This window comes from Mastacembelus armatus, chromosome 6, assembly GCF_900324485.2.
Source record: "Mastacembelus armatus chromosome 6, fMasArm1.2, whole genome shotgun sequence".
In the NCBI taxonomy this organism is placed as follows: Eukaryota; Metazoa; Chordata; class Actinopteri; order Synbranchiformes; family Mastacembelidae; genus Mastacembelus; species Mastacembelus armatus.
The window spans coordinates 17,619,617-17,643,796 of record NC_046638.1 but is presented as its reverse complement, the minus strand read 5'-3'; the positions used below and the strand labels follow the sequence as shown (position 1 = coordinate 17,643,796).

Below are 24,180 nucleotides of genomic sequence, written 5' to 3'. Positions count from 1 at the left end.
GAACTGTCCTTATTAACTGACTGACTGGTAAACTTGCTGTGACTGGTTGAATGGTAATGAAAAACAGCTGACGTCTGCCTTTATGGGATCCAAACAGACAACCTATACAAGCATCAGTCATGGTAAATTACACACATTGACACTCTATATATTCAAGAGCCAGGCAGGTAATCACAAGGACACAAAGTGGTAGAAAAGCATTCACTAGGTCAGACAGGTGGTTAGATCACACCACATCCAGCAACGCCTGTTGTTGTCTTTGAGAATGAGAAGTGCAGAACAATTTCTGGTGCTGATGAGACAGGAGGCAGTGGGTAGATCCCATTATCAGCTCAGCAGGAGATAAGCTGGGAGAACAGGTTAATGACACAGACCCTTAGCCCTTGGCTGGAATATGGCAGTGCCACACTGGCCTCAATCCTAACCCACACATCTGGATAAGATACAGCAGGTTAGAGAAAACCTAAGGAGAAAAGAAGAGAGCAAAGCTGAATAAATGTCAATTCAACCAAACCTTCTCCAGCTTGGGAGGAAATAGTAGCTGATTACACATATTTTTGTGTCAAATATGTTGATATCTAATTTTTTGATTAAAAAAATAATAGACTAAAAAGTCTAAAAGTTTGAGAAGAGAGAAATGAAGACAGATGATGAAAGAGAAAGTGGGTGTGAACGTACAGCTGTAGTGGATGATCTGTGACTGAAGCTAATCCTGATTATCTCTGACACAAAGACAGGCAGGAAGACAGAGACAGGCAATCACGCAGAGACCTCATGTACAGTACAGCAATCTGAATACTTCTCCCATCGCCACCTAGGAAATACAATATATTAGTATCATCAAAACTATTTTGGAGAATACAGATGACATTGAAGCCTTTAGCAAGTATAACTGTCTTCAATATGCTTAAGTGATTGTATTTAGCTAAATTACTTTACTGTACTGCAATTGTGTAATGTCCACATTAGATTTTACTTTTATTTACTCTGCTTTACTTCATTTTGATTTACTTTACTCATTATCTTTATGCATTTGTTTTTGAAAGTTGTGAACATTACAAACATTTCATTTCCTAGATTTCAAGGACAATGATTCCCTCTTGTGGCCAAAAACAGAAGCAAAACTTTGAACATTTGTACAGCAAGATAAAAGTGCATGGTTACATAAAGCCATAAAGTGCAGTAAAAGAGACTTGTGTTGCTTTCACCTGTGAGTTTTATTGTGAAATCTTTAACATACTCTAAACAGAAGTGCACAGAACATGCCCTGCATGCATCAACATTGCTCTGATGATCTACTGCTGTTCTTATAGAAAACCTTAAAAACAAAATGTACAAAACTACAAATGGTAAGTAGACTAAAATTAACACATTTTTATAAAACATCCCCCATGCTATTTATAGTAAAACAATTCCCCCCAGTATTGACAGAATAAAGGCACACTGACAGAGAAAAGGGAAATTATTGTATCATATTAGAAATGGCTTTTCAAAGACACAAGCCACGTAAAGACACATATTGACACATAGTGGGATATCCAACAGAGAAACACAAAACTAAGACAGGATCACATGACATCCTGCAGATGTTTCTGTACATGAATTATCTTTAAAATGCTTTCCAGAAGAGCTGAGAAGAAAAAAGAAAGACTAAGAGGGATAAAATAAAAGGAAAAATGGAAACAGAAAGGGTTAGGGGATGTGGGGGGGGGGGATCACAGAGGAAGTCATCTCGTGACAAAAAAGCACAGCAAAAACAAGACGAGCTGAAAGGGAGGAGTGGACTTAGCAACCCAATCTAGGTCAGGAGGCGCAACGCCAGCGCTGCCCCTCCCCAAAATCCTTTCAACCTTCCTCCTTTGCTCACTCCTCCTTTTCTACAAAATACTGAAAAGGAAATGCTGGCAGAGCCCTCCCTCTCCCCTCCTCACTCTCTGTCTCCCCCAGTTTCTTTCATTTTTTCCCTCTTCATCCTCCTCTCTCATTTCGCTTGCAGCTCTCCGTTTTTATACCTCTTTCATTTTTGCATTTTTCTCTCTCCCTCCCGCTCATGCCTGACACTACTAAATCAGCAACATGTGGTCTTAATGGAGAACAGACCTTCTCTATCCTGCAGGCTTCTTTCTTGTATACTTTAATTAGCTCTACTCTATTTAGCCTCAGCATGAAAAAAGATGAGGAGATACAGAAAGATATACTGCTGCTGTGTTTTTACTTTTCACAGATTGAGTTGAGATGGGCAAAATTTCACACTGTTTAATTCTTCGCATTAAAAGTGTTTAAATAACCCCATTCCCTTATTCAAGCTCTGGCACCAGCTGCATATCTATATGTCTCCTCTGGGATTGTGTTTTTAGTGGTGCAGTCTGAACAGTTACTGTGGCTGCAGTGGGAGGAGGGCAGGCTGGAGCCCATGTGTCTGTGTGTGTGTCTGTATGTGCCTTTGTTTGGATAAGTGGTCTCATTACGTGTCTGCATGTGTGGACATAAATGCACAAATCAGTGCTTTTTTTTTTTTTTTTTTAGATCATGTGATGTTAGTGCTTGTGTGTGTGTGAGAGAGACAGAGGGCAGAAGTAATGGGCTCAGTGGGAGGCAGGCGGTCATGGACACACACACAGCTGTCTGACATTCCTGCACTGGTCAGGTCTTCTGCTAGTGTCTGTGTGCTTAATAAGAGTTCTGCGTTGCACGAATACACACTCGTCTGCAGGGACGCAACCTCAGTGAAACAAAGACAACAAAAAGACAAAATCAAAAGTGCAAATGATCTGTTCTACACAGAAAGAAAAACAAATGTCAACACTGGTTGAAGCACTTTAGTCAAAATGAAGATTTGCTCATATTAATGGGTTTGTCATGTTTGTGTGTATGTGCAGTATGTGTGCTTGTGGTAAATGTATGTGCATTTTCACCTTTATCTGCATTTATACTACATCTGTCCCTCCTTTGTAAACTTAGAACTAATAGTCCAGGAGTGTCTTGTGTCTTTTGCAGTACACATTTGGTGACACACCTCTTTTCATGTTGTGTTGATACTGGACATGCTTTGTAAGAAATAGAGGCACTATTTCAGACATTTGGAGAGCACAAAGGAAGGGAATATTTTAAGGCCAGTTAAGGGAAACGTACGTTGTTAACTTCACCAGCGTCAACTTCACTGTTAAACGTTACTTTACATGAGCAACAAAAGTTCTCACAATGAATTGGGCTCAAAAATACTCATTCTCAGCTTTCTTAGACATTAGTACTGTGTCAAAGCTACTTTCTACCCGTTTCATCGTCACACCCACTCCTGCAGCGAACGCTTGCAATGCACCAAGGCCCGTGGTGTCTCTTTGTTCTGCAGAGTCCTGAGAATGGCGTAGATTAGGATGAGGATGAACAGGATGAGAACCAGAGGAACAGTCACCATGACCAGCGTCATGACCTTCGATTCATTATCAGCCATCGTCACGACCACGTTCACCTCTTTGTCCTCCTCGTTCTCTGTGTGGTCAGGATTTGAGCTTTGGTCTTCCTCTGCCTTTGTGTCTTTGTCCTCACCCCTGTCTGGCTCTTTGTGCTCATCTTTGCCTCTGTCTGAAGGATTCACTGGTTTGTCTTCCGGCTCTGGCTCTGGCTCAGTGTCAGGCTTAGGGTCGGGGGCTCCCGTGCAGCCCATGAAATCCTTCAGGATGGAGCGAGGGTAGCCTTTTTCTGCTTCCATCTTGTGGTTGTCAAACCTCCAGTAATTAGTGCCTTTATAGAAATAGGTGTAAGCTGCATGAGTGGAAGACAAAAGAGATTTCAGTCAATGAGCTGCAAAAATTATCTGGCACCAGCTGCATAGCTCCATGCAATCACAACGTTAGGGGTGTATTGCACACCGTAAATGTGTAACGTGACCCCTGGCTCACAGAGACATCAGAACACTTTGGGTGGAGATGGGATCTGACTGTTACAGTGCATTTAGAGCAGCTCTGCCACAAATCTAATTTCCAAAGGAAGAACAGGCCAACCCTCAAACCAGAGCTCTCATTCCTGTTGTCTCTCTCTCTCTCTTATCCCCTCACTCTCCTCTCTGCACTGCCTGCCTCAGCCTAACCAGACTCAAATGGAATTTTATTCCCTCTCAGTCTTTTACACACCCAATTTCACCCCTCTAACGTTTCATTCTGCCCCCCCCCCCCCCCCCCCCCCCCCAGCTCTACACACTCATGTTGTTCTGCTTTCAACACTGTACTGTACAGCCTTTGGTATTTGCTGTGAGTCTCATGAACAGGAGGTGCTCCCTTGTTCCCTTCTTCAGAAAAAAAGGCTAGATTTGCGTTATTCCAAGTCATAATTTACCGCCATCATCACTGAGGAAAGCTCCTTTGGGAGAGGGAGGGATCCTGCCCCATCTGCTAATTGGTTTGGGAAAGTCACGGTCTGTTGTCCGGGTCTCCTCATTGTATCGCCAGTATCTGTGCACAGACAGCAATAATAATAATAATGTACTGTTTATTTATAACACGTAATAATATAAATGGGACAAAACATCATACGACTTTATTTTACCTGGACTTAACATTTTGTTGACCTAATTTCATGCTTTTGTGTGCGTCTGTGATGTACCTGTCTCCTGTGAAAAAGTAGGTGTATCCATTGGGCTCCCACCAGATTGCTGTGTCAATCTTATGGGCAGGTACTCCTTGTCCATACACGTGTAAAGGCTGTGGGTAGCCAGGCAACACATCAGCCTCCCGAAACACCCAGTACTGATCATCTGCAGGGACAAAAGGAGAAAGATTTCTCTAAAGAGACACTACAGAACAACCTTCCAGCACAGGTTGTTTGTTACTGTTAGAGAAATTAAGAAAATGTTTTACCCTCAAGTGACCTAATCCACTTTACTCTAGTATAATCGAAACACTGCTGCATAGGGCCTATTGTGCAGACAAAACTGTTTGCTCTAACCTTGACTTCTTCATAAGGCACTTGGTATCAAAACCAAGATGTCTTGCAGTGGGAAATTGCCTCCTCTTCCTGTTCACATGACATTATTTGTATAAAAACACACAGTAGAAATGATAAGTGTAACACTGATTTTCTAAAATCTTGTGTGGAATCCAGCTCCTCCCTTGACTTGACCTCTGAATATTCTTTCAGCCACTTTCCACCTCTTTTTTTTTTTTTTTTTTCAAAAAATGGGCCGTTCTGAATGGCAGCATGTCTGAGTAGCTCCTGTGTTTTTTCGTATGTTTTTTTCTTACAATGTGTACTGGCTCAAGTAGAGTAGTGTGCACTAGAGAGGAACTGTTGGCCCTGTCGAAGATTGGACACGGAGTAACTCACCCAATCTTGACTATGCTGAGGAGACAGTTTTGTGGATGTGGAGCCGGGACTAAGCTAAAGGGCTGGCTGAATGACAACATACCGGACTCGTGTGGATATACGTGGCTTTACAGCTGTACAAGTGGACAGAGACCTAAGGATGAGTGGAAGTTCGAAAGGTGGGGGAGTTGTCCTACTGTTCAATCAGAAATGGGTTAACCCCCAAAATGTGACTGTGAAAGAGAAGGTCTGCTGTCCGGACATTGAACTGGTCTCAGTTGGTTTCTGCCCATAGTATGTGCCAAGAGAGTTTACATACATAGTCGCCATTGTTGTTTACATTCCACTGAAGGCGGCGCCTGCAACTGCGTGTCACGTCATACATGATGCCGTTGCTAGGATACAGACCCTGCACCCTGATGCATTCATTGCAATTACAGGGGATTTCAATCACGTCTCTCTGTCCTCCTGCTTGACTGACTTTGTGTGTATGTGGACTGTCCAACATGTGGAGAAAGGACGTTAGATCTGTTCTATGCTAACGTCAAAGAAGCCTACAGGGCTGTACCTCTTCCACCACTGGGTAGATCTGATCACAACATGGTCTATCTTCAGCCCACATATAGACCTTGTGTGCAGAAGCTTCCTGTTACCACCAGGTCTTTCAGGAAATGGTCACTAGAGGCAAGGGATTCATTGAGAGACTGTTTTGAGTGCACAAACTGGGATGTACTGATGGAGGAGCAGGAAATGGACAATGACTTGGACAGGAGAGTCAACATCATCACTGACTACATTAACTTCTGTAGAGACACTGTACTCCCAACTAGTACAGTACGGTGCTATCCTAACAATAAACCATGGATGGCAGTGACATTAAAGACCTCCTGAACCAGAAAAAGAGGGCTTTACCAGACAGGGATAAGGAGAAACTGAGGAGTATACAACGGGAGCTAAAAAAGACACTGAGGCGAGCTGAGGTGGCGTACAAGGAAAAGTTGGAAAAACAGCTGGAGAACAATAATACCAGGGGGGTGTGGAGAGGGGTAAGGACCATCACTGGCTACAAACTGAACAACTCTCAGTCTTTGGATGGTGATGTGGATAGAGCCAATACCTTCAACCAGTATTACATCAAGTTTGACAATGTGGCTACTTCCACCTACATCTCTACAGCTACTCCCTCCACCTCTGAAGCTCCCCACTACACCTCATTCTCTATGTCTGCTCCCTCCACCCCCACCTTCACCTCTGCTGCTGCTTCATGTACCTCCATGTCTACGGCTGCTCCCTCCACCATTAACTCCATGGCTGCTCCTTCCATCATTATTACCTCTACGGCTGTTCCCTCCACCACTACCTCTGAGGCTGCCCTCTCCACATATTCATCTGTCTCCTCCACCTCTGTGGCTGCTCCCTCCCTCTCCAACGTGGCAGATGCTCCCTCCACCCCCACCTCTGCAGCTCCTTACTATACCTTACCCTCTATGACTGCTACCTCCATCTCCACCTGTATGGCTGCTCCCACTTCCTCCACCATCCCTTTGTTACAATCTGAACAGCTACTTATGTCTCTAATATTGGAAGAGGTTGGAGCTGATCTCAGGAAACTTCAGCCAGGGAAGGTAGCTGGACCAAATGGAGTATGTCCAGGGCTTCTGAAGGACTGTGCAGGACAACTAGCTGTCCCTCTTCAGAGGTGTTTTAATATGAGTCTTCGGCTGGAAACACTCCTGGTGCTGTGGAAGACTTCGTGTCTAATACTGGTGCCCAAAACAGGGCAGCTGGTGGAGCTAAATGACTATAGACCAGTGGCTTTGACATCCCATATCATGAAGACCTTGGACCGGCTCCTTATTTGTCGCGTGAGGCTGTAGCTTGAGGAGGATCTTGATCCCCTTCAGTTTGCCTACCAGAAACACATGGGAGTGGAAGATGCGGTGCTTTACATACTGCACAGAGCATTTGCCCATCTGGATGTGCCTGGTTCATATGTGAGGATTATGTTCTTTGACTTCTCCAGTGCTTTCAATACTATACGGCCTCCCATACTGAGAGACAAGCTTCTATGTATGGAGGTGCCCCCCCCCCCCACTTGACGGGAGATACAAAAGATGGACAGGAGGGGGAGTACAGGGACCTACTGGAGGTCTTCACTGACTGGAGCAAAAAGAACTATCTTCTCCTGAACACCACCAAGACTAAGGAGTTGGTGGTGGATTTTAGGAGATCAAAAACACCATGCCTGTCAGTCTGCATTGATGGACAGGAGACAGAGACTGTACAGACCTTTAAGTACCTGGGGGTGGTACTGGACAAAAAACTGGAGTGGTCTGCCAATATGGATGTGGTGTACAGAAAAGGGCTAGAGCCGCCACTTCTTCTTGAGACGACTCGGTTAGTACAGTGTCTGCAGTGACATGCTGTGCATGTTCTACCAGTCATGGCAAGTTTACTGTTCTATGCTGCTGTCTGTTGGGGGAGTGGCATTACGGACAGAGACTGTAGGCGCCTGGACAAACTGGTAGAAAAGGCCAGTTCTGTGCTAGGCAGGGGGCTGGACCCTCTCAGAACTGTGGTGGAGCAGCAGATGTGGAGGAAGCTGCTTTCTATATTGAACAATAATAAACACCCTCTACACGATATACTGACTAAACAGAGTAGCAGCTGCAGTAGGAGGCTCATCTCACTGCGCTGCAGAACTGAGAAGTTGAGGAGATCCTTTGTCCCCACAGCCATTAGACTGTTTAATAGTAATTGTTGATATGTTAGTTATGCTATTTATGTTATATGTTATTAACTGAGTGCCTTTATCTGATAATTATATATCTATCTAATGTCAGGGAACTGCAGCACTGAAACATACTACAGTAAAGACAGACAAGCTTGTACACAGGGGCTTTTACTAATCAATGCACACCTTGAAATGCTGTTTACCCATTTTGACCTGATGTTTAGTAGTAAATCTATTTTGACTCCACCTGACCAGCATTTCTAAATGTAGAGGTTTTGATGCATGTGCTGTCCGAGAACCTCTGTAGGAGACGCAAAAAATGAATTCCAAAATCAACTTCAAACTCAGATCTGCTCAAACCTTTGAAGAATGTAACAATAGAGACAATGTAAGACAACAGAAATCATTAACAGGATAATGCAAATCTGTAAACAAAAGCCCAGAAATTCCTGGAAATGCACGACACATCACCATATGGCCTCATTATTAACTGCTCACATCTGGAGCAGGCCAGTGCACAGAAAGCTGATGCAATCCTCCCCCTCTCGCATGAGGCCTTTTGGGGCTCAGCTGGACTGGAGTCGTATGAGAAACAGCTGCCACGCTACACAGACCTCATTTAAGACACCAAATGAACCCAGAAATACACACTTCTAAACACAAAGTCAGCAATGCAGTCATACACAAATGCAAAGACACACAAACTTAATAGCATGTCCTTGTCTGCAGTCAGATAGTCAGACTGTTTAAACAGTGAAGCAATTGGCCGGGGGGAGTTATTTTCTTCTTTTATGTAATTTCCTTTTAAATATTTTTGTGTTCGAGCATGTGGGTACCAGATATGCGGAGTTGTAGCTGTAGCTGTGCTGAATTATTACCATCTCCTCATAAAGTGTACTGTGCGGGGGCAAAAAATGCTGAGTTTGTTGTTTGCTTTCATGGTGACCAGTTCATATCAAAGCACAGAATTGTGTTTCACTCCCCATACTCTTACACAATGGCTTCAGATTTGATAGTAAAAAAAATACTTGAGAAAAGTTGCAAAAACCATCCTTTGCTGTGCCCTTAAGCAAGGCGCTAAACCATAAAGAAATCGCACCATAATCTTCCAAGAAGGTCAGAAGGTCATGATGTGTGTGTGGTGTGCTCAGCATGTGGGCACTGTGTTAGCAGGACGACAGGTTTTATAGGTTTTTAATGTCTTTGTCATACCTTTAAAGAAGACAAATTTGCCATCGTGCCGTTCATAAGCAGCATCGATGTCACTGGGCAGGCCGACCCAGAAGACAGAAATCGGCATGGGGTAGTTATCCAACACGCGGTTCCTCCGCACCCGCCAAAACCAACGACCCTGCACAAGCAGACAAAGCAAAGAAATCATTCATTGTTCACCTCCCCTTACACAGCTTACTTGTTGTTATGAGTCTAAGCTGCATCTTGTTAGTTCATAGATTTGTAAAGGTCCTGTCCTGTGTAGGTTAGAGATTGTAAACACCCTCGGGTGACATGCTCCTTGATCCACAGCATGTAGATAATTGACTGTACAAATCCTGCTTAAAACATTTGCAGAGATAAGGTCAATAATTCTTTACTTCTTACCTTGAAAACAAACATCTCTCCTCTCAGCAAAGTAACTGTGTCAAAATCTCCATCACAGATGTTGGGGGCCTGGTTATCTGGCACTTTGGGAGGACGTGGAGGTGCCGGGGGTCGAGGAGGAGGAGGAGGAGGGGGGACATCTTTTCTAACTGTTGGGGTGACAGGTTCTGGCTCAGGTTGGGAAATGGTGGGGGTGAGGGTGGGGATAACAGGAGTTAAGGTTGATCTGGGGGTTGGTTCCGGCGGGGCTGGGGGATTTAAGTTGTTATCGTCAGTTGGGTTGGCTGATGTTGGTTCAGGGTCAGTGGGAAAGGAGGAAGTGAATTTATCCACAGGCGGAGAAGTGGGAGTGGGGGAAATGTTGGGGAGTTTGTCATCAGGGGTGGGAGGAGAAGTGGGTGGAGCATCCTTGATGAGAGGGGGACCTGGGGGAGAAAAGATAAGCTAGGGTAAAAAAGGGAAAGGTTGAATTGTACTAAGGTGGTTGTGAGGGAAATTTACACCTCGTGAATGCAACAGACAGTATGTCTCCACCTCCCTGTGTGACCTGTGTGAATTCAAAGACTTTTGACACTGCTTTGTATTTCATTAGGAAGCAGACGAAAAGACATGGACACGCTAGTTATATTACGTATGTAATATGTAACCATGATTTACATGTAAGTGACTCTGATGTGTAAATTAATACTGCTGAGTGGACATAAAAGTCGATCATTGTCTTTGTTTGGGGTCAGTCGGTATTGACCAGTTCTAAGTTCACTCAGATCGTATGCTCTGCTGTGACTCTGCTGCTTTTGCCTATTAAACTTGCCATCCTATAACCAGAGATTTGCCTTCTAGTACGTTTTGCCACGACAATGGTGAAATGGAAAAATCAGCTGCCATCTAAAATAAAATAATTTCTCCACGTGTCTATGTGACAGTGGATATTAATCATTTCTTTAATGCCCACCCCCATTCCCCTCACAGTATCCTCTCTGTCTCCCTCACACACACAAAATGTAATTTTCCATTTTGTGCAGCATGTCACTTCACTGACTGTGACTGTGCTGCTGCTCTTTGGAAAAATCAGCCGGGCTTGTTGCTAAGAGAGGAAAACCCAATACAGCCAGTTATGTAATACACACAGACAGCTGATGGGCTTGGAGACCCACTGAGCCGAAAATATCACTAAGAATAAATCAAAGCTGATGTTAGCCGGTGACTCAGCCATCTGAGTGTGGACAGATTCGGCATCTGCAGCACTTTAACCTGCAATATTGTCTTCAGACAATAAAGTAAACAGGTTTGGATTCTTTCCATGGCCTAGTTTTTTCTCCAGTGAGGATTTACAACGTGTAAAAGCAAAAAGAGGCCACTGTGGAATACAGTATTCACTTTCTGTCAGTGAGTTACTACTTTGCCAATTGCTCAAATCCATGTTTGATTCAGCATTTTATTTAGTTAAACTCTTCATTGTATATCATATTTTAGGGCCTTGAAAAGCTGTATGATGAAAGACCTACTAGCTATTTTCATCACAGGAAACATGGCTGTTACTAGCTGCCTGGAGTGGAAGTGTTTCTGTGACTCCCCTCAGTAAAGGGCACCAGATCTGTAGAAGTGTTGTCCTTCACAAAGTGTTGTTCTCAGGAAGAAAACTAGCCCTGATAAAAGAACTACACGGCCAATTAAAGCTGCATTAATTTAATTTCAGCCACTAGGGAGAAACAGAAGTGGAACAAGCTGTAATGAAAGTTACTGTTAACACTTGGTCCCTCCACTAAATGCTTAAGTAATAAATTAATAGAAGAAGAAGAAGAAACCGACTTGGGAGGCAGAGAACTGCAAAGCTGCCAGTTCTTGTATAAAAACAAAGTCTATAAAGGAACTCAAATGTTTATTTCAGTTGTAAAGGGAATTTTTTACTCTTTACTCTCACAGGGAGTCATGAAATACAGAAGTGAAGATGTTATGGAATATAGAGGTGATGCTTGGTGACATCCAGTGATATTAAATCTTGTGACTTTCAGTCAGGCAACACATTTTCCCACCCAGTGTCTGCGTCAAAGCAATAAACAAGGATGTAACTGCGACGCAATAAGTAAGTAAAAGGTGCAGCTGTATAAATGTAAGTGCTTTGTTTAGGGGTCCATTTGCCTTCTCAGACTCCTGGTTCTGCTTGTGCACAACTATCAATAAACTCAGAAAGGACAAACACAGCCTTCTGAAGACTATCTTCAAGAATTTCCAACACAGCTCTGCCACAGTTTATACTGTGTCTCCACTCCTTAAAACCTCTTTCTTATTGAAGCTTTCAGCTTTCATCCAACACGGTCCTTTAGCTTCAATAAACAGATGTACTGTATAATTTATGTCAAAACATTTATCTTAACGTATTTACAGCTAAAACCCATTGAGATTTTTCACCTCATCACATCATTTCACATTTTGCCAAAATTCTAGACCTCCAGTGTAGGCGTATCAATAGGCCAGAAATATCTGGGTGTGGAAAGATTTGGGGTATTCTGGGGAAAGTAAAACCATAGAAAACATTCCTAAACTGAATCAGATTCTTTTATCTGAGAGGTGACCACGGCTAAACGGTGGAAAATTAAAAACAAAAAACTGCAAAAAAGAAAACATGAACCTTGGGGAAAATTCTTGTTCATGAGTAAAGCAAAAGAATTTCACAATCAGTACGACCAGTGTCTGTGATCCATTCACTTCTGCAGCTTAACAGACAAATGCACTGAGTGTTTGGGCCTGTAATTACAGCTCTAACAGGCCAACTGCAGTCACACACAACACATATGCTCAGTACACTGGAACACACACTGGAGCTCTTTCTCTGACCAACACACGCACATACTCCTGCACACAGACAAAGATGCCATCTGTAAATTAACAATGATATCCACTCACACAGGCAAAGCATTATAACATCATAACAGCACGCATGAAAAGCTGTGTTGAGCGTGGGTGTGTGTAGCTGGCCGTGTGTGTGTGTGTTCTTTTTCATACAAGGCTTCAGCTCTTCCTTTGACAAGGGTCCAGATGTGATACGAGTGTGATATAACCTCAAATTACAGCTGACACACTGCGCATCGACCTCACACCGATTTTAGAGATTTGCACAAGAATTACACAACATGTAGTTGGTGAGAGCAGTGTTCCATTAGGAGAGGAAAAACAAATGAAATCAAAAACATCGCATTATCCAAGAACCTCCTTTGCTAGCTCAGTGAAAAACATTTTCTAGCCAACACAGTTGCTCCCCTACACAAACATCTGCGTAAAAGCACTGATTTACTTTGAGGCAAAAGATCAGTTCACTGAGGGGCAGCACTCTAAACAAACTGACTCCAGTGCTTTAAGGAAATTTCACATCATTGCTTCTGATCTGTCTTTGCAGCCTGCAGACAACAAGAAAAGGAGAAATACGCCTTCTCACCATATATGTACTGTATTCCTTGGATGTCGTCCTCATGCAGTGTGAAGTTGTGTGTGTGAATCCAGTGGTAAAAAGGAGCCATTATGGCACTAGGGTTGTCTGAGTGCTCCAGACCCAGAGCATGACCGAGTTCATGGACAGCAACCAGGAAGAGGTCTATACCTGCATGACAAACAGATTATGGGTTATATGCAGATTATACTATGTGATACTACTAGTATTTAATTCAAGTCATGTGTTTGAAAGGCTTATTCTGACAATCAGTGCTCACTCACAACTTCTAAGATTATCCACAGTTTCAGCAAATGAAAACAAAACTACAAACACAGTGGTTACCTGGCCCCAGATGAAAAAAGCCACTACTTTTTACTACTGACGGTGATAAATTCCACCAACAAGCTGATCTGCAGTTTGGGTTATATCACACCATGGTTCAGAAATCATGTGAAACTGAAACAGACTGGTTTCTCACAAGAAAAAGAAAAATCAGTCCACTAACCTTCTGGATTTTGGTTGTCAAGTGTCCAGGGTTCGTCAGCATCAAAGTGTGTATCGCCACCAATTCCTGGTCCAGGGTAGTAGGCATGTGCCAGCGACCCGCCCTCACCATCAAACAAAGACATATCACCATGGAAGCCAGAGGCAAACAGCAGCAGGATGTCGGCGAGCTCTGTCTGGCTGCTGTTGATGTTGTTTTCAGCGGGCAGCTCCTCAAAGGTGAGTGGTGTGACCTGCCTCCACACATCAAAGGCCTTGTGGATAGCATCGTACACCCGCTCTGCTCCCAGCATGGAGGGGATGAGCTGTTTCATTATACTGAGGCCAGAAGAAAAAGCATATCAGGATTTCTGTTAAACATTTTGCTTTATTAGTGTCTTATTTTGACAAACCTGTAAGTGATGTGGTGTTTTTGCCACTGCTGCCCAGTGAGCGTGTAGCGTTTCTTCCTTCCTCCATTGCCCATCTTCTCTATGTTTCTGTCAGGGAGGCCACAACGAGGTTGACGCATGGCCCTGTCAGCCAAACACACACACACACACACATAACCCACTGTTAGCTTTGTATTTTTCTCAATTCTTCAAGAGAGTTTTAGTACAATGGTATTTTTTTTAAATTTAATATAAAAAATGTACTATTAGAATAAAGAGCTTACGTGACAGTGGCAGGGTCCATCACTCCAGTCACCTCCAAACCATAGAAGCCCTGCATGTCACTGATGGCTTTGGACAAAATCTGGGCCGACTGCATGGTGGACATCTGTCTGCTCGCCTGAGACAGGTAGCCAAACCTACGAAGCCATGCCTGCAAAGAAACAATGGACATGTTCTCTCTTTGGTGTGGCCTGAGAAAAGTTGCTTAACTCGTGTCTGAATACTGTATATACAGAAAAACTATGTGAACCCATTAGAATGAACTGGTTTTCTGCATTTCTGCCATAAAATGTGATCTGTTTCCTCGTCTAAGTCACAACAATAGACACACATAATGTGCTTAAGCTGATAACACACAGTTCTAATCTCTTATGTCTTTATTGAACACACACACATTAAATATTCACAGTGGTGGAGGAAAGAATAAGTGAACTCAGTAATACACAATTACTTCAACAAAAGCTAATTGGAGTCAGTAGTTTGCACACTTGGAGTCCAATTAATGAAATGAGTTTGGAGGTGTGGTTTAGAACTACTGACACTGCTGCTGTTCATAATATGCTAATGTGAACCATTCCTCACTAAAGAAGACCTCTGAAGACCCACGATCAGGAGTAGTTGATCTGCATAGGACTGGAAAGGAATACAGAGTCATCTTAAAGTGTTTAGGCATCCACAACTAGACAAGTTGACAATTAGACAAACTGTTTAGAAATGGAGACAGTTCAGTACTGTGGTTACTCTTCATAGAAGTGGATGCCCAGCCAAGATGACTGCAAAGGAACATCGCAGAATCCTCAATGAAGGAAGCGTCAGGATTTGGGTTTGCTGCCTCAGGGCCTGGACCACTTGCCATCATCGAGGGGAAAGTGAATTCCCAAGTTTACCACAACACCCTGCAGGATAATGTCAGGGTGGGTGGGTGTGTTCAATAAAGACACAAGAAATCACAAATGTTTGAGTGTAATCAGCTTAAGCACACTGTTTGTCTATTGTTGTGACTTAGATAAAGATCAGATCACATTGCATTGTAAATGAATGCAGAAACCCAGTTAATTCTAAGGGGTTCACATCCTATGACAGTGACAACAACTCTTTGGGGTTGGGGGGCTGTTAATCTGTAATCAAGCTGCTGTCTAATGATTGGAGAGAGCAGAGAGAGCAGAGTTAAAAGAAAAGAGAAAGCAGTGATAGAAACCAGATGGCTCCCAGTAACATTACGACATTCCTGTTTTCTCATTTTTGCACTGACAGCCAAGATGAGGAGAGGAGGAAACGCTGGTAACAGGAACAATTTTCTTTTCACTCCTATTTTCCTTTCATATAATTGGATCATCAGATTTTTCATGCAGGCACAGTATGAACAGATGAGAGCCAACACATACATGCAGAACAGGTCAAAAGGTCAAATGACATCCCAGCAGTGTAACTGCTGCACCTGATCCTTTAAAGAGTCATTTCAGACAAATGTTATAGTAACATAACAAATATAAATTCATTCACTGATCTTACAAAACTATACCTGACCCACAGACATTACGGTACCTCGGCACTGAAGCCTTCTTCCACTTGGACATCTGTCCCTGTGCTGCACAGGGTCAGGGGGCATAAAGACAATAATGTGATTATGATGTGTGTCCAGGGTTGGTGAGGTGCCATCTTCCTGGTGATTGGCTGCCTGTGGTCCCCTGACGAAAACTCAAAGTTGTGTTGACGAAGATGCGGTGAGAAAAACAAGCAGGCGGGATGCGGGACCAAGCGCTGCGGGGTTTACTCTCTTCTCCTCCTCCTACATTTAATCCCAAACTCCGCAAAAGGCCAGTTTATTCATCAGCTTATTTTGGAGTTTGCACATCAGAAATCTCCAGCTCGTTACGGAGGATATGACCCAAATAAACGCGTATTTACAAACTCTCTGAAAAGCAAACTGATCCTAATCCAAGCTGTCCGATTTGACCCGGGTCAGCAGCCTCATGGCTCATCCAAGTGTTCATGCAGCAGTTCCTTCATGCAAACAGCGGCCAAATCCAAGTCCGTGCCCCTTTTCCGGCGCCCACAGCGGCCGATCAGCAGCAGCGAGAAATCCTTGGAAGGTTTCTTCAACTCCACAAACACAAGGACCGACAGAGCCCCATAATTAGCGCAGGAAAAGGGCCTCAGAAGTTAAGCCGCTACTGAAGTTGATGCAAAAATAACGAAGAAAATACATTTAGATCTGAGCAAGGCTTTGAAATCTTCTCTGGACCTCTTCGTTTTCTTTTTAAGAACTACACAGAATTGAAACGCGTTGTGTAAATATTTCACAGATCGTCAATAAACAGCGGAGCAGCTGGTAGATTTCTAATGATTTCATATGAACAGGGCCCTCCCCCTCTTATAACAGCCAGAGCCAGGGAAGGCAACGGTTCGTGTGCCACCTGCTGTTTCTGTGAGAAACTGCAGTACAACAGACAGTACAACAGACAGTACATGGAACTGCTGGACACCGGAAAACCAGGAGTGACAAGTGCAGACTGGTCCTCTGAAAGGAAATGTAGTTTACCTGCTGCACCTCTGGATCATCCCTTGGGTACCTGATCTGAAGCTATAAGAGACTTTAGTGTTTTCTCCCATGACTGTGAAATGAAGACAATTCTTCAAGGTCCTCATTGTTTAATAACTAAACTTATACCAATGACATTCTTCCCCACACTCTGCTGTGAGGTGAGACTTCCTCTGGTGATCATAACCAGGACAGAAATAAGAAGACATGGACATTTTTGTAAAGTTTATTGAAGATGCTAATCACAGCAGGGTTGTTGTCAGTGCTCTATCTGTCTGAGCCTCCTGCTGCCTGCCTTGGCCACAGTGATGATGATGATGAGGAAGAAGCCCACAGACCACACACCTGCTACACACAGCACCACTGTCAGCATGCCTAAAACAAATGCAAAACAAGATGAGTCATGTCCACATCAAACACTGAGGGAAAACTGCTTCTGATTGGGCCTACAGAGAGAAGTAAACCTCTGATTATACAGCAGCTACAGGTGAAGATGAAACAGCTTACTGGACTGAGTTCTGTCTGGCATTTCAACTCTGATGGGCCCATATGACAGGAGACCCTGGATGGCGTCTTCCCTCCCTGCTTCTCTTTTACTAATCGAATTACAATTCTGTAACAAAAACAAAAATGACAACCCACAAAGTGAAGCCATAACAGCAAAGACAAGAAACCATACACACCCTTTTATGGTTAGGTGGCTGTGTTATGCTCACTTCCAGTGTTTGCTTTAAGACTTGAGGGCTAATGTTAAGTAGGTACCCTATGACTTGTGGCATTATAATAAATATGAGGATGAGTGAGCTCACAGATGTGCAGGATGTGTGGTCTTCTCTGTCACACAGCTGTACAGTGCAGTGCAGATACAGAGTGTTTGGTTCTGCTGTGAAGCGAAACATGTCAAAGCTGAAACGAACGGTGGAATTTGCTCCGTTATGTCCAGATTGTTCTTCGCCGTTACCGAGAAAGAACATTGTCTGATCATTTGCACACCTGAAGAGAAAGGGCGAGGAGAAGGGCTGGTATTTGTTGAGTTCATTATTCAAAAGGACTAAACAGATGAACTGAAAATACTGAGAGACCATCTAACCCATTCTGAAGCAGAGTGTGAACCAATCCATTTGTGCTCTTTGGCTGGGAAGACTGTGTGGCCCAGCACTCATTCAGCCGAAGCAGGAAGAAATCTGCAGGCTCTGTTACCGTCACCTCCACATACACCTAGAAACAAAACAAAAAATACAAACAGCCTAATCAAAGTTTAATTCATGTTTGACTAAACTCAATAAGATCCTGAACTTACCTTGTCTCTGAGTTCAATGGTGGGGGCACTGCTAAAGGCCTTGGTGAAAGTGTGGTCTGTGTACACCATCATCTGTATCGTGGCATCAATCTCTTCAAAATGCATCACCTTCTCACTGTCCATGTACATACAGGAGAGTCAGAAACAAGGTCAACACTTAGACATTTGCATCATACCAAGTAATTTGACCAAGGAAGACTCATAATCCCATCTTGTGGCCTTTCCTAGCTGATGGATGTGCTTAGTCAACACAGATGTTATCATGGGACTAAAGTAAAGACATTCAGATGTGACAACAGGCAGTCATATACAAGTGAGATTATAATCTGTCTGAGCTCCTTGACTTTTCTCCAGCCATCCACTATCTTGGGGTAGATGTTGTTTGACTCCTTTCCAGTTTATGCAGTGATCAGTTTTGAGTTATTATTTAAAAAAAAAAAAAAAAAAAAAAAAAAAAAAAAAAAAAAGCTGATGGCATTTGATCATGTTCTCGTGTAAAAGAAAACAGGAGACACGATTTTACATGACCACTTTTTGTGTTGAAGCAGTGCTAGCTTAAAACTGTCCACTGACAACTGGGAAACTGGCTGAAAGCTTCAGAAACAGACCTTTTTTGAGAAGGTTATCCAGCTGCTGTTTCCAAGGGCAAGAATAAAGATCAAGTCCAACTGTACCAAGTAATTTTCTCTCATCCAGTGTGTAAAACAATGAAACAGGTATTGAGGCTCCATTCTGGTTTGAGACAATTCATTAAAAATCTCTGCATGTGTATGAAAAGGATTGTGAAAGCCTCACCATTAAAACACACACACATAAAAGGATTTCCTTTAATACAAGTCATGACTCTTTGCACTTGTTTGCTTACCTGGAAAATGGGATGAGCGGGAACGGCAAACTGACTGTTCTGATATATGGATAGACACATTTGTAGTCTATCTTAATGACTGGCTCCCTAATGATATTTCCCGCAACCTGAGGGTCCGATAGGAGACTCAGGGAGTATGAGATGTGAGTCAAGTTTTCCTGTAAGACAGGAAAGAACACACGAACACACGAACACACACACACACACACACACACACACACACACACAAAAATAGAACTATTCATGCAACATTTGTGCTTCAGATATTCTACGCTTTCAACTAAACGTTAAATTCACCATGGAGAGCAGAGCTTTATATGTATTGTTGTGCTGTAGATGTAAATAGATAATATTGCAGTTATACCACCAGCAGCTTGCCTCCACAAGTCAGGTAATCGTCTTTGGAGAGCCTGGACATGTAGTATGGCACACTGTCAATAACCTCTCTCTCAGCACGACAAGATTTATTGGGCAAGTGAAGAGACTCTAGCGGCACATTGTGATACTTGAAGAAATCTTCCACCACTCTGACTGCTATGTAGTCTCTGCCACACATGACTGTAATGTGGGCATCTGTAAAAATCAATGTAGATACATGTTAATTTTCCTGTAGGAAAATAACACAATAATGACAGGACATGTGCACTCTTCAGTCATTTAAAAAAAAAAAAAAAAAAAAAAATAATTTTCCATCAGAGGTGTGAAAGAGGAGCACTAACTTGGAAGCCTACATCAACTTGCATTTAAACCTAAGCAAGGCATATAGTCAGACACCTGCTTTACCAACATCCATAATTCACATATGTTTGAACTACATATGCAACAGCTCATTAAATGCACAGTTGAGTGACTGTATATATAAATGTCAGTTTAGTCAGCAAGTCGAAACAACATTCTTTCCAGATGTTGGAACAAAATAACCCTGTTGACATCAAGCTTATTTACTGGATTTCCCCCCTCAGGCTTAGTTTTATCAACTAAAATGTCTAACAAAGCCTTGTTATATTATAGTGTTTCCGAATAAATAGATAGATATGAGCTAATCTTAGCCACTGCTGCACTGGAATTGTTTTCCTCATCTATTCCACCTTGCTGAGGTTTATAGGAAATGTAGTTTTTCCCAGATCAACTCACAGCAATATAATATAAGAAGAGAATCTCACATTAAACTTGTTAAGTAATAATTAAAAGCAGCACTACCTTTGTCACACATGTCATCATAATATCCCGAAACACATCTACATCTTCTCTGGTCGCTGGACATAACGCATCTTGTGGGGTCAGTGCAGTTGTTCACGCTGCAAACTCCTACAGAGCCACAGCAAAGACATGAGCCCTCCGCCGTCCGACACATGGGCCATACTCGAAGAGACAGACAAGCTTACCCTCAACACGGTGGTCCATGAGGCCGAGGACAAGCGCCAGCACCACGCTCAGCTGGTTTGAAGAATGAACATTTCCACTTTAACTGTGTAAAATGTCGGCGTTACATTATTTATTAACCCTTCAAAGCTACGCTATATTCCCCTTTCCACTTTAGCCCGTGTCACAGAGGAAGCAGCACAATGAAGAGTTAGCTCACTTCACAGTAATTACTTAGAACACATTGACCTGCACTCACCTTCCAGATACTGCGGCTCATTGCTGTAAAAAAAAAACAACAACTCTTGGATGTGTTGCTTTTAAATGAAGTCTTTGCAGTCAGACTGTCTGTGCCGTCCTCGTTTTCAACACCTGCTGCTCTTCAATTATGAACACCTGGTGCTGCTGGCCGGGTCACGTGCTCACCAGACACGCGCGTGAATCCTGCCACTTTATTTTTGTAGTTATTGTTCTGTCTGTCGCGTTTTAAACCAAGTCCACACAGTGGCCGCACATCCAGGGACCCAAAGGGGTCAGGGGCCCCCTGGCCTTCGTGTATCAAGTGATTGTTATTAATTGTTGTTGGAAAGTCAATCAAACGATTAAAAAGAGAGACAGGGTGAAAAATCGATTCAAAAACAACCACAAAGTGGCACAAAATGAACTAAAAATAGACACAAACATCTTACAAATGCAAAACAATGATACAAGTGGAATAATGGATACAAAAGAGATGTAAAATAATTTGTGGAGTGGGAGCCTTTAATTGTCTCATAATCCGTCCCTGGTATCACCCATCTACTACACATTGCCATAGCTCTAGCCCAGCAGACACATGATGGAGCAGTAGACCACATTATAGAACTGACACAGATGTGGTTCAGCCACATTAAGGATTGACAAGAATGATCAATTGTCAGTCAGTATTCAGCAGGGGCATTGCTTCTTTTTAGATTTCACATTTAATAAACCCAAACACATGAAAAAAGACCTGAGTAGAAGGGAATTTATGTTTTTAGTGTCAGCTGGTCAGAATACTAGGGGGCTTTGCTGTGATGGGCATTTGGTAGGAAATGGCAGGGTTTCTAGGGAATGCAGAAGTGGGTTACTGTATATATAGTGCCAAATGATCACACCCAGAGGCCGCAGTCCATATTCTCATCAGCCTTCCCTCCGATTTGGGTCCAAACCATCTGTTTCTGATGGGACAGATCAGAGCCAGGACAAGTTGTTGATAAGGGAGGCAGGTCTGCAGCAGTCCATCTCTGATGGCTGATATCTGTTTCTTTTCTTATGTCTACTCTCAAGTCACTATGTTCCTCCTCTGATTCACCTTTCATGGTCAAAAAAAAAAAAAAAAAAAAGAATTAAAATAGTCTACCAACATTCGAATAGGGAAATGTTTGCACACAGGGTGGATATGATGAATGATTATAACTGGTTGCCTGGACATGATTGAAACAACTTTTGGTTAAGTATTTAAAAAACAACTGGTGTGAAATCATAGTCATATTTTTAAACCCCATATGGTTGCCCCACTGGCCAGGAGCCAAAGCAGAGGATGCAAAACTTCCAGGCCTGAAGCTTTTAGTAATTTCTGGGTTGAAGCACTGTTAATGTACAAAATTTCTTTCTCATTCACAGTATTGTTATGGCTACAAGCAGTTAATATTGGATTTTAAAATGCAATTATTTTAAATTCTGATGAAAACAAAATCAAGCACATTTTAGAGCTAAACAGCAAAACAAATCTACAGAGTAAAAACTAGTAATAGTATTTATTAAAAAAGAGGTAAGGATTTGTGCTTTACAGAGTTTTGTGATGGGTTTAGTAACCATGTTTGTGTTTACATCTGTGAATGCTCAGTCAGTTTCATTGTGTGGTTCTGATTTTGAAATCATGAAGCAGGGGGGCCAAAAACATTGAAGACAGTCTGAAATCTTTTATGCCTCATCTTCCTCAGCAGCATCTGGGTGTCGTTGGCAGTGGTGCAGTGCCACCCTGGTGTTGTGAAATAGCCGGGTTATAGCAGGTGTTTGTCGTCGGCCTGATTCACAACACCAGCTGCAGCACACACACCTGAGAGGCAGGTCCTCAGCTGCTGGAGGAATTCAAATAGCCACACAAGAATCACAAAGGAACAACTCCTCCAACAGGGATGTTAAGACAGAAACCGCTATTTACCAAAGCCTGAATGTTAAAAGACAGGAGGCAGAGCTGGAGGTAGCAGAGCTGAAGATGTTGAGGTTCTCTCTGGGAGTGACGAGGATGGATAGGATCAGGAATGAGTACATCAGAGGGACAGCTCATGTTAGATGTTTTGGAGAAAAAGCCAGGGAAGCCAGATTGAGATGGTTTGGACATGTTCAGTGGAGGGACAGTGAATACATTGGTAAAAGGATGCTGAGGTTAGAGCTGCCAGGAAGGAGGCCTAGAGGAAGACCAAAGAGGAGGTTCTTGGATGTAGTGAAGGAGGACATGAGGATAGTTGGTGTGGGTGAGGAGGATACAGAGGATAGGGTTAAATGGAGGCAGATGATTCGCTGTGGCGACCCCTGAAGGGAGCAGCCGAAAGGAAAAGACCAAAGCCTGAATGTTCATGAGCCTGCAGCAGACATGATTACCCAAGCGTGACTGACTAATCACCATCTGTTTTAGGTATAACACTAAGTGGTGTGTGGAGGGCAGTGGCAGGTCTAATGCTGGGTAGTTTTGGAGTCCCACAGCATGGCTGCCATAGTACTTGGTTCAGCTGTCTGTAGATGAACTCAAAATCTCTGTACAGTATGTGGAGTAGCCAAGACAAATCGAGCCTCCATCTGTGTTCTCTTAGGCCAGACTGAAGAACTGAGTGTGGGCCACAGACTTAACAGAGGGGTTGTGGGTGCTTCTGAAGATTTACATGTGTTTAGTGCCTCTCAGTTCTTCTAATCTTTGCCAGGATTGGCAGGCTGTTGCCAAATACTCCACTGGGTGTTCAGGTGGACTGCAAAGGCGTTGCGATCTATAGTGGTTTTAAAAAAAACGTTTTAATAGAAATCTATGTAAGTGAAGGAGGTTCATTATTTTCCCAATTAGAGTGTGTACGAGCACAAAGTATTCCCAGCCTTGTCCACAATGAGAAAACATGCAGCATCAGACACTGCAAAATTATTCTGACAATGCTTTTCCAACACCGGTGACTTTGCTTGACTATGCAAATATTGTTAAACTTTATTTGATTAAAATTATTCAGAAAAATGTCTTCTCCTTTGTTACCCCAGAAATCATCCCTCTGTTACAGTGATAGAAATAACCCTCCAGTCCTGGAGTCAACTTTAAGCCAACCCTCCATCTGCCAGGGGACAGGACGTGTCACAGATACTGCACTACAGCCTGAGGAAACAACATTGGATCATCAATTGCAGACAGTCATTTTCCTATGTTAAACCAGAGGGAATGAAATATCTAAATGACAAGATAACAGTTAATTATTTAGCAAAATGTTCCAGTCGCTTCTCAGTGTTTTGATGCCTCTGTAGCTTCTCTTTTGCCGTTTACTTCTCCGATCTAACAGTTAAACTGCAGACTGTTGCTCTGGCCATGTTAATAAATAATCCAACATGAATTCATGGTGACGTTTCCTTTCATAGCACATGTACTCTTATCAGTCTGGCTTTGGTTGCCATTTATTCTTGAGAATAAATGCTAGAGCAAAGTACAGAACTGAAGACAGACCCTGTGGATGACAATGTTTCTTTCTGTGACATGGAGTTGACCCTCCATGAAAAGGTGTGATGATGTCTGTCAAAACGTAACACCTTGCTCTGAGGAGGAAGGTCACTCAGGTAAATGTACAGCAAATCTTCATCTACAGTAAATGGAGAAAAGTGGAATAACTGACATTACCTGGACA

The 24,180-nt window shown here is 42.9% G+C and overlaps 2 protein-coding genes across 2 annotated transcripts; both read right to left on the bottom strand.

The window, feature by feature from the left end:
• Nucleotides 1-1,198: 1,198 nt before the first annotated feature.
• mmp15a (matrix metallopeptidase 15a) lies at nt 1,199-16,552 on the bottom strand. The gene is made up of 10 exons (XM_026311675.1): nt 15,761-16,552; nt 14,218-14,366; nt 13,955-14,077; nt 13,564-13,880; nt 13,065-13,226; nt 9,632-10,056; nt 9,245-9,383; nt 4,600-4,750; nt 4,333-4,448; nt 1,199-3,762 (listed from the first exon to the last, which is right to left on the bottom strand). Exons 1-10 carry the CDS (start codon nt 15,872-15,874, stop codon nt 3,284-3,286), a joined length of 2,175 nt encoding a protein of 724 aa, XP_026167460.1. The 5' UTR covers nt 15,875-16,552; the 3' UTR covers nt 1,199-3,283.
• Nucleotides 16,553-17,016: 464 nt separating this feature from the next.
• zpd (zona pellucida glycoprotein d) lies at nt 17,017-23,023 on the bottom strand. The gene is made up of 10 exons (XM_033325260.1): nt 23,010-23,023; nt 20,308-20,384; nt 20,123-20,230; nt 19,287-19,495; nt 18,923-19,080; nt 18,058-18,172; nt 17,848-17,975; nt 17,567-17,750; nt 17,265-17,370; nt 17,017-17,132 (listed from the first exon to the last, which is right to left on the bottom strand). The coding sequence occupies exons 1-10, from the start codon at nt 23,021-23,023 to the stop codon at nt 17,017-17,019; spliced, it is 1,215 nt and encodes a 404-aa protein (XP_033181151.1).
• Between the last annotated feature and the right edge of the window lie 1,157 nt (nt 23,024-24,180).

Excerpts from the sequence above, each read along its gene's own strand:
- mmp15a (XM_026311675.1), bottom strand. The coding sequence starts at position 15,874 with ATGGCACCTCACCAACCCTGGACACACATCATAATCACATTATTGTCT. Across the intron at positions 4,449-4,599 it reads TACTTTTTCACAGGAGACAG|ATACTGGCGATACAATGAGG; the intron begins GTACATCACAGA and ends GTCTGTGCACAG. Across the intron at positions 3,763-4,332 it reads TTTCCTCAGTGATGATGGCG|CTTACACCTATTTCTATAAA; the intron begins GTAAATTATGAC and ends CCACTCATGCAG.
- zpd (XM_033325260.1), bottom strand. Across the intron at positions 19,496-20,122 it reads TGATGACATGTGTGACAAAG|ATGCCCACATTACAGTCATG; the intron begins GTAGTGCTGCTT and ends TGATTTTTACAG. Across the intron at positions 18,173-18,922 it reads CCGCTCATCCCATTTTCCAG|TGAGAAGGTGATGCATTTTG; the intron begins GTAAGCAAACAA and ends GTACATGGACAG.